Here is a 10,948-nt window from a genome sequence, read left to right as displayed (position 1 = left end):
CTTGTAAGAGAGTGGGTCTGAGAGCGGAGAACCTCACACACTTGTAAGAGAGTGGGTCTGAGAGCGGAGAACCTCACACACTTGTAAGAGAGTGGGTCTGAGAGTGGCATGTGAAGTTAAAATACAGTGAAAGGTAATACCTGAAGAAAAGGGATGAGTCTGTTTAGAATTAGAGTAAAATCTTGGTGGAAATAATGAAAACCCACAATTCTTCCCTAATGCATATATTATTAAAAGATATGTATATATATATATTAAAAGATGTATAAGAAATGGACATTCCTTAAGGTGACAATTCTCACCCATAAGAAACTCTAATTAAAAAAAAAAAATCACAAAAGTAGGTTCAGAAAAAGTGTATAAAACACTGGAAGGTACTTAAAAAAAAAATCACACTGAAGTAATGTGAACTCAATTCAGGTATGCTCACATCAGCTCTTAACAAATGATGATAGTTACTGAGAGATATTTATAATAGCTATGGGTAGAGAAAATATCTTAATAGATTCCTAAACAAAAACTAACAAAAGCATAAACATAAGCATGCAAACATCACAGGACTATGAGCCCTGTTTAGAACCTTAGAAGCAGGAATAAAATGATAAATAACTGACCTCTACTACAAAATCAAAATGGACTTGCCACAGGATGTCTGAACCCCCTCTCCTCCCCCCATCTCTTCCTGAGACAAGGTTTCTCTGTGCAGCCCTGGCTGTCCTGGAACTCACTCTAGACCAGGCTGGCCTCAAACGCTCAGGGATCCACCTCCTCTGCCTCCTAAGTGCTGGGGTTAAATGGTGTGGGCCACCACATCCAGCTCCTCTCTTGTTCCTGGTATATTTTTTGAACAATTTAGGAAATGGATCTGGATGCTAATTTTAAACTGACATTAACATAGCATTCAAATCAAATGGAGGTGGTCATAAATAGCATAACATACATTTAATTTTAATGCCTAAATCTCTGCTATGTTTGGATCTTATTGAGACAAGAGGTTATAGTTTAGAGACTGGATTCTGGCTTTAACATCCTTGAGAGTTTGCAATAATGCTTGTGCTGTATCCTTCCCTAATTGTCTGGGAACATGGCGACATCAAGAGTTTCTCTGCTCCCTGGTAACATACCTGAAATTCTAGTCAAAAGCAATCAAAACAGAGCTTTTAACCAACTTTGGGGAGAGCCCGTGTTTATGTGGGGAAAACCTTAGAATTTACCTTTCTTGTTTAGCTCCCTCAGTTTCAACCTGAGACACAGATTTATTTTTCTGTTGTTTTAGAACGTTATGAACTCGGACTTTGTAGCTCTCAAATTCAGAGGTGACAGCAGCTTGTTCTGCCTATAACATTTAAGAGAGAGAAAATTGTCACTGTAACATGATCTGCCTATGTCCTTTCAGAGGTTAATGAAATAAAGTAAAAAAAAAAAATCTGTGAAAATGAATAAAACAGCTTATTATTCATTTTAGTCTTTAGCAACATGACTAAAAGTTAGCTCTGGGGCTGGGTACTGCTCCTCATCCCCGCGGTCTCAGTAGGCAGGGGGATCACAAAGAGTTAGAGGCCAGCCTGGGACAGACTATGATTCCCAAGTCAGCATAGGATATAGAGTAATTCCCTGTCTCATAAAACAAACAACAAACCAAACCCCCACACACTACAGAAGAAACCCAGTCCTGCCGGCCTGACCGCGTAAAACTCTCCAGTTCATGTCTTTGCCATTCATAAATTTTATACTCTCTGTTTCTATTACTTTAGAAAAAAAAATTTAAACCTATGATATATTCTTTTTATAAACAGAAAAAAACTGATTCTCAAAGATAGATTGATTTGAACTTCACTTTCAATCCACAGTGGTAAAAGTTAGATTGCGTGTTCTGGAGGTGACCTGTAGAACCCTATACTACTGTCACAGTCACTTAGGTGAGAGGGACACTTCTAACGAAGCCACAGTAAGTAACTAGATGCTTTCTAGTTGACACCCTATTAGAATGTCAATATTATTTAAACCTCAGAAAAATCTGTAGTGCTCTCCAAAAATAAATGTGACATTTTTACACAAACACATTGCTAAACATAAATGTAAGGTAAATGTACTCATGTTTTTCATTTTAGAAAAAAACAACAAAAACAAAAACAAAAATGCTGTCAAGAGCTGGGGTGATGGCTCGAGAGCTAAAAGTACTAACTGTGCAAGTCTGAAAAACCCCAGTTTGAGCCTGGAAGCCTGTGGTCTATTTTTGTTTGTTTGTTGTGTTTTTGTTTTTAAAAGCCAGATCAAAAGGTGTGCATTTACCTTCCCTGTACTCCCATGGGATGTCAGGAGGCAGGGACAGGAGAACTGCATGGGGCAGCTGGCCCTGAGTACACAGTGCAGCAACAGAAACAAGACACTGTCTCAACAAGGCACAAAGGGAGAGCCTCTTCCTGAAGACTGGCCTCTGAGCCCACACATTCATGGTGCTCCCCGTGTGCTCCCCCTCACACACATATACAGAAATACTATCCTTGTGATGGTGGAGGGCCATGTGGTTGCCTGAGGGTGGATGACCTGAGGTGGGTGTGCATCTGCTAGTTACAGACCACTGCTAGGGGAAAGCCTGGAGGACTAGAAGCCCGTGGGTTCAGCCCTAAAGGACGCACCTTGGCAGTGCGGCTCTCCTCCTGCAGGGCCACCACCCTCTGCTGGTATGCACTCAGTGTGCGCTGGTGCTGTTCTGCAGAAGTCTTCAGATGCTCATGGATTTTGTGTTTCTCAGATGTCATCTCAGCCAGCTGAATCTGCAGAGACAGAATGAGTAAGAGGATTATTTTCAGATATGAGTAGAACATTTTCTTACTAGTAGGCTGATTTATTTTATTTTATTTTTGTTGGTTTTTTTCGAGACAGGGTTTCTCTGTATAGCCCTGGCTATCCTGGAACTTACTTTGTAGACCAGGCTGGCCTCGAACTCAGAAATCCGCCTGCCTCTGCCTCCCAAGTGCTGGGATTAAAGGCGTGCGTCACCTGCTGATTTATTTTTTTTAAAATCAGAATCTGAATAATTTAAGACTAAATATTTAATGTTTAATTAAATACCATCAGACATTATACATGTAGAATACAGCAAGTATAAAACCAGCTTGCTTCTTGCAACTGTCTTTTCAGTCAGAGGTAGAGATGAAGTTTTGGGTCATGTTTATTAAATTTGCACTGTTCTAGACTGTTATTCCCTCAAAGGCATGATGGTCACGAGCCTGAACTTTACTGCTTCTGCTTCAGCAAAGTACTGAGCACTCTTCTTAAGAACCCCTAAAGAGTAACTCCTTATCTGATGGAAAAACATCTAAAAGGAAATTTTTTCTAAAATATATAAATAAAAAAAAAACAAAAACAAAACTAAAACCCCAAACCCACTTCTATTAGTTTTTATATGTATGGATGTTTTGACTGTGTGCATCTCTATGTACCACATGTGTGCCTGGTACCCTTAGGGGTCACCAGAAAGTATCAGATTTCTTGAATGGTGCATGTGTGTTTGTGTGTGTATGTGTGTATATGTGTGTATGTGTATATATATGTGTGTGTGAACGTGTCTGTGTGTATATGTGTGTGAGTGTGTGTTTGTGTGTGTGTGTATATGTGTGTATATGTGTGTATGTGTATATACATGTGTGTGTGAACGTGTCTGTGTGTATATGTGTGTGTGTGTGTGTGTGTGTGTGTGTGTGTGTGTATAATGTATAATGGATGGCTGTGAGCCACCATGTGGGTGCTGTGACTTAAACCTGGGCTCCCTGCAGGAGCAGTGACCATCCTCACTGCTGAGCCATCTCTCTGGACCATCTAAATGGTAACTTACTTCTACATGGCAAAAGCTTTTCAAAAAAATCAAAGTCTTACTTTATAGACTTCTACTTGCTGCTGGCTTGCTTCCAGCTCACCCTTTAAAGATGCCTGGAGTAGTAAGTGATCGGTTTCCTACAGAAAGAGAGCCATGGTTAAGTTACACACTAAAGAGACTTGTAACCATGAGTGAGCACTAGAACAGTACGGAGAAATGAACATACTGCTTGCTTTGCATCCGCCAGCTCCTTTTTGGTTTTCACAAGCAGCTGCTTGATTTTGGTGTTCTTTTCTTCGTAGTGCTGTACTGACGACTGCAGTGAAGCTAGCCCATGAAGGAATTCCAGCAGAAAGAAATAAGTTTTATCAGTGAACACAACACACAAATGATAATTTTTTTCTTCATATTAATGTACCAGAAACTCATTTTAGTTCTTCATCTGGATTTTTCAAATATATCCAACAATGCATTCCTCTGTGCTAATCACCCACCTCAAACACTTATGAACACATAGCCAATCTTACTGCACCCTGACAGGTTCAAAACAATGCAGCTCACAGGCTAGATTTCTGAAAATAGTTTAAAACAGAACACAGAGAGGCTCCTTCATTCCCACATGGTCTATGGCTGCATTAGCATGATCCACTAGTGCCCCGAGGAACCACCACAAGGACTGTGTGGCTTATAAAGCCAATATATTTACTGCTTGGCCCAAGTAGTAAATAAATGTGCAAACCTCTGATCTACTCTAAAACTCTACTGGATAATTTTAAAGCAAATCCTTTCACTTGTAAATATTTGAGTAGGTATCACTTAAACACAGGCACACTTATATTTAGTGTATATTTGAAGTAGTACTTTTTAAAAGTTCTTCAAAAAAGGTATGTGTAGTGGTGTATACCTATAATCCCAGCAGTTGGCAGGCAGAGGCAAGATCATGAGTTTAAGGCCAGCCTGCCAACTCTGTCTCAATGAAACAAAACAAAAGAAAAAGCACAGCTGTAAAACACAGAAGGTGTATACCTGGGATTAGCTTTTATGATAGCAAGTAAGAGGCAATACTTCTTTTGTGGTAGGATTGTTAATGAAAGAGTGCTCACTAGGGAACAAACCAAAATATAATAAAGGCAAAAACCATTCTTGTTAACAAAGGTCAAGAACAAAAAGCAAATATCAAGTGTTTTCTGTCCGCAGTAAGTGTACTGACTATGTAGAATGGGCTGGATAAATCAGGCTATAACCTGCTAGGAAACAAGCTAAGGAGAGATGACACAGGTCCTGTGCTCAGAAGCCAGATACCAACTAGTTGGCCCCTCTTACTTTTAGATTAGCATTTCATAGACAAAGCATACAGATCATTAGTTGGTAAGCAGACATGGGAGTTGCTTTCTGCTACAGTAGACCCTGTTCAGCTGTCTTCTGACAACTATTTGCTCAGCTCTGAAAGTATTTTATAAAGCACAGGAAGCCTTGATATGTAAGTGACAGGAAGTTCCTGAGGTCAAAGAACAGAGAATGAAATGGGGAGACGACAATTTACAAGATGATGTAAAGCCATGTCTACATGCTACATGAAACACAAAAGGCTATGTGGTACGATATGTTCAAAGGTTATACAAATTTAACATGAAGATGGAACGCTTCATAGGACAAGAAGCATTTATTTATTTATTTTCTTTATTTACATTTCAAATGCTATCCTGAAAGTTCCCTATACCCCTCCCTGCCCTGCTCCCCTCCCCACCCACTCCCACTTCTTGGCCCTGGTGTTCCCCTGTACTGGGGCATATAAAGTTTGCAAGACCAAGGGGCCTCTCTTCCCAGTGATGGCCGACTAGGTCATCTTCTGCTACATATGCAGCTAGAGACATGAGCTCTAGGGGTACTGGTTAGTTCATATTGTTGTTCCACCTATAGGGTTGCAGCCCCCTCCAGCTCCTTGGGTACTTTCTCTAGCTCCTCCATTGGGGGCCCTGTGTTCCATTCAATAGATGACTGTGAGCATCCACTTCTGTATTTTCCAGGCACTGGCACAGCCTCACATGGGACAGCTATATCAGGGTCCTTTCAGCAAAATCTTGCTGGCATATGCTTTAGTGCCTGTGTTTGGTGGCTGATTATGGGATGGATCCCCAGGTGGGGCAGTCTCTGGATAGATTTTTCTTTTGTCTTAGCTCCAAACTTTGTCTCTGCAACTCCTTCCATGGGTATTTTGTTCCCTATTCTAAGGAGGAATGAAATATCTACACTTTGGTCTTCCTTCTTCTTGATTTTCTTGTGTTTTGTAAATTGTATCTTGGGTCTTCTAAGTTTCTGGGCTAATATCCACTAATCAGTGAGTGCATACCAAGTGACTTCTTTTGTGATTGGGTTACCTCACTCAGGATGATATCCTCCAGATACATCCATTTGCCCAAGAATTTCATGAATTCATTGTTTTTAATTGAGTAATACTCCACATTTTCTGTATCCATTCCTCTGTTGAGGGATATCTGGGTTCTTTCCAGCTTCTGGCTATTATAAATAAGGCTGCTATGAACATAGTAGAGCATGTGTCCTTATTACTAGTTGGAATATCTTCTAGGTATATGCCCAGGAGAGATATTGCTGGATCTTCCTGTAGTACTATGTCCAATTTGACAAGAAGCATTTATGACTAGAAGGATCCCATGGATATTCAAGAGTGGACAGGAAAAGGAGAAGTACAGGAACCAGATTCATACCTGTGGTAAAATCACATGCAGAGAAAAGTGTCTAGTCCTTTCTGTGAGAGATTACTGAGAAAGCCACCCATATGGTTGTGCCCTATCCCTCCTTCTGAGGCTTCCTTCTCTACCATGACTGCAGCTTTTGAGCATGTTTTTGTCCATCTTTTGGCATCTGTGGTGCTTTCTGAAACACTTACGGATTAGCAAAGAGACACAGGAAGCTCCTCAGGCGTTGACCTTTGTCTGATTTTACTGTGTGGCCATACCTCAGTGTCTCCTTTTATACTACTTCCTCTTCACATATGTATCGGAAGTCATTGCTTGGTAGCTGCTTCACAGGACTTTATGCTTCTGGTCATGAGAGCGATAGGGTCTAGACTTAAACTTTGCTGTCATATACAATTAAGTAACTGAATAATAACAACACCTTTCCTTCTCTGACACTTGAACAATAAGTAGCAGTGGCTAAGAGATGGCAAACAAAGGCGGTGAGCCACACTTCCTGTTCTGGCTCTGTGCATGGGAGTATCTTATCGAATATGGTGTCAGGGTGGAAACAGTTGTTGGTCTAGCTGAGATGTATAAAACTTCGAGGAGAAAAATAACGAGCAGTACTGTAATGTGAACACTTTAGATTCCACACAGGATGATGATCATTAGCTACCAGCCAGGGTAGAGAAACCCTTTGTGAAGAAATAATGCACAGGGATTCAGAAAGAACATGATGTACAACTAGGAGAAAAGAAAAGAAGAGAAACAGACCCATACTTGATAGAAATAATGAATTAGCAAGCATGGACATTAAATAGATCCTATATGTATTCAAAGAAATATTAGCATAATAGTTTAAAAATGAACCCAACAGAACTTTAGAGATAGAAATCACATTCAATATCTAAAGTGAAAATTTCACCACATAGGATTAACAGAGACTGTGAATTAGTGAATGTGAAGACACAGGAGCTTCCAGAGACTCCATTCCATGATGGGGCATTTACTTCAAAGTAGCGGAAGATAAACTAAAGTTGTAACTAAAACTCTAAGTTACCAAGGTGGAAGTACAGCAAATTATTAAATGGGATAAAAGGCTTTCCCAAGGGAGGGACCACTACAAAGGCACACACTTCATAGGCAATCACCCTAAAAATGGCTCACATATTTCAACAGATGAGACTTAGTTTGGAGGGAAAAGCAAGACCCAATTATAAAGCTATTTAAAAGGCCATGGAAGCTGTAGCAGTGCTCAGTGGTTAAGGGCAAATACTGCTCTTTCAGAGGCCTGGCGTTGGGTTTACAACTCCTTGTAACTCCAGCCTCCAGGGGATCTAACTCCTGCCTACTGTGGTACCTGCACTCACATGCTTATATTCACAGATAGAAAACTAAACACATGCACACACACACACACACACACACACACACAAACACTGTAATATATAATAACACATAAGGGTTAGGGATTTAGTTCAGTTTCTGGGTTCAGCCCTCAGTCCCAGGGGTTGCAGGAGAGAATACACCACTTACTTAGGTTACAAGGCAAATGTCAACAACAATCAAAAGGCTGCAGTTGTGTAAGTATTAATAAATACTGGGGCTACAAAAGAACATTCACAGTAAGAGTGACCAAATCATTAGGAATATGCAAGAATTCTAAGTGTGAATACAGCCAATACTAGACTTTCTAAATAAATGAAACAAAATGTGGCAGAACTGAAAAGACAAAAAGGGATGGAGAATTATGGTTTGAGATTTTAACATAGCTCTCTCAGCACATGGTAGGAGATGAGAGAAAAATCATTATGACTTGAAGATCAGATGACCTGACCCCACCTACCAATTGACAAGACCTATCTGATCTCTACTCATTATTACACAGTAACACTGCTGTCAAGTACACTAAGAAAATCCACTCAGACATCACATAAACCCAACACTTAATACACTGACCAGTAACGGAAACCATGAAGTGCTGTAACTGCAAATGACTTAATGTAGAACTCACTAAAAATACTTGAAAAGAATCCTTTCAATATTTAGAAAGTAACCAACATGTGACTTGAAGGGTCAAAGGAATAATCACTAAAGGAACCTTAATTTTGAAATTACTCAAACCAAGAAAATCAGCCACTCGGGGGTGCTTAAAGGGAATGTTACAGTGTTTAATGATAATGTTAGAACATATTTTATGGGTAAAATCCATATAATCATCTTAAAGAGGAATGTTTCATGACTATTTAAAATTTCCAACTTTTTATTAACCAATAAACTGGGAACAGACATTACTGGTACCTTGCAGCAAGCACTATGTGGATTTTTAACCTCTTAATGGCAGATGGTTGACCTGCCTCTGGCCCTCAACACTGTCACATGTGCTGGTGATTACAGACCTGTATGAATGGCTTTAATCCCAGTAATTAGGAGCCAGGGGCGGCCAGATCTCTGTAACTTAATTCTGGGCCAGCAGAGACTACACATGCCTGTAGACTCTTGTATATAAAAAAACAAAGTTGGCAGAGGTAGAGAGTCAGAGGAGGGGGCAGGGCAGGCAGACAGGGCAGGGCAGGGCAGGCAGACAGGGCAGACAGGGCAGGCAGGCAGGCAGGGCAGGCAGGCAGGCAGGGCAGGCAGGCAGACAGGGCAGGGCAGGCAGGCAGACAGGGCAGACAGGGCAGGCAGGCAGGCAGGGCAGGCAGTTCTCTTTATCGTGTTCTGAGGCAGCTATAAAGTAAAGTAAATTGTTTTACTCACTTATTTCTTCTTGTAGGGTTTCTTGTTTCTGTTTCTGTATTTTCATTTCTTGCTCCAGATCTTCTATTTTACTGTTTTTATTTGTTAACTTTTGATTTAATTCTTTCATCAAACGTTCATAATCTGCTATTTCCATATTCATCAATGTGGTCTGTTGGGCATCCTGCAGGTTTTATGAAAGACTTACATATTATCAGGGCAACTAGTCTTTGAAACTGCTATAACCATGCCACAGGAACAAGCAGGTTTTATTATGTTTTTCGGTAGCATGGACACAGTATAATGAGGAAATGAGAAGCTCAACAGTCACAGTTCTAATTTCATCAAGTGTTCTCTAACTATTAAAACCCAACTTTTTGAACTCCATCTGACTAACTTCAATTACTGACAGTAGTAGTTCTAGTCTTATCGAGTTCTTACTTATGAAATATTACTATAGAGGTACCTCTTACAATGCCTTTTATGGAATACTCTTTTAAAAAGTAGAGAGAAATTAATTAAAATTAATTTTAAGCTTTGACAATAACTATCTTCATGTGTTACACAATACAGTAACCACACATAGACAAAGAAATAAACTCATGAGCTTAGGTTCTTCTGAACAGATAAGAAATAAACTTCAAGTTTTAATTTGATGAGGCTAACACTTTATAAAGGATTGTTTTAGTATTATAGCCAATACGTAAAATGTTTTTATGTGTCTAGAACTGCAGTAATATGAGCCATACTGTCCTATGAGCACTTCCTAGTTTCTGAGTCCTGAGAATCAAACCCAGGCTTTAGGCATGCCAAGTGGGCACGGAGTTCTCTCTCTGGAGACTACTTCTGTACCTTTTTAACCAGCTCTAATTCTTGCAGTGTTTTCTGAAGCTGCTTCTTTTCCTTTTGAAACTGGAGTTGGAGTTCCTCGAGCTCATTTACAGTACCGACATGTTCCTAAAAATAAACAACCCATAACACAACCAACATTAGAGAAGACATTTGTTATGTATAAAATGCATACCATACACAAATAATAAGACTTTGGAAGTATTTCAAAACTTTAAAAATTATATGGCTAGTATATAAAACCATAGGGAACTAATATCCAATATATATAAAGAACTCAAGAAGATGGACTCCAGAAAATCAAATAACTCTATTAAAAAATGGCATACAGAGCTAAACAAAAAATTCTCAACTGAGGAGTACCAAATGGCCGAGAAGCACCTGAAAAAATGTTCAACATCTTAATCATCAGGGAAATGCAAATCAAAATAACCCCGAGAACCACCAGTCAGAATGGCTAAGATCAAAAACTCAGGTGACAGCAGATGCTGGCGAGGATGTGGAGAAAGAGGGACACTCCTTCATTGTTGGTGGAATTGCAAGCTGGTATAACCACTCTGGAAATCAGTCTGGCGGTTCCTCAGAAAATTGGACATAGTACTACTGGAAGGTCCAGCAATACCTCTCCTAGGCATATACCCAGAAGATGTTGCAACTGGTAATAAGGACACATGCTCCACTATGTTCATAGCAGCCTTATTTATAATAGCCAGAAGCTGGAAAGAACCCAAATGTCCCTCAACAGAGGATTGGATACAGAAAATGTGGTGCATTGACATAATGAAGTATTACACAGCCATTAAAAACAATGAATTTATGAAATTCTTAGACACTATATATA

The 10,948-nt window shown here is 39.8% G+C and overlaps 1 protein-coding gene across 3 annotated transcripts in view; it reads right to left on the bottom strand.

Annotated features, from left to right (window-relative positions):
- Gcc2 (GRIP and coiled-coil domain containing 2) overlaps positions 1-10,948 on the bottom strand; it is a 53,004-nt gene that overhangs the window by 16,509 nt on the left and 25,547 nt on the right. For all 3 annotated transcript variants that reach the window (XM_029542342.1, XM_021205419.2, XM_029542343.1), the window contains 6 exons: positions 10,111-10,215; positions 9,280-9,442; positions 4,047-4,147; positions 3,880-3,957; positions 2,640-2,777; positions 1,215-1,336 (listed from right to left, as the gene is read on the bottom strand). In XM_029542342.1, coding sequence (XP_029398202.1) covers positions 1,215-1,336; positions 2,640-2,777; positions 3,880-3,957; positions 4,047-4,147; positions 9,280-9,442; positions 10,111-10,215 — 707 coding nt within the window. The remainder of the gene's footprint in view (positions 1-1,214; positions 1,337-2,639; positions 2,778-3,879; positions 3,958-4,046; positions 4,148-9,279; positions 9,443-10,110; positions 10,216-10,948) is intronic.

The sequence above is a fragment of the Mus pahari genome, chromosome 9 (genome assembly GCF_900095145.1).
Source record: "Mus pahari chromosome 9, PAHARI_EIJ_v1.1, whole genome shotgun sequence".
Taxonomy (NCBI): domain Eukaryota; kingdom Metazoa; phylum Chordata; class Mammalia; order Rodentia; family Muridae; genus Mus; species Mus pahari.
This window is presented reverse-complemented; position numbering and strand designations above follow the sequence as displayed.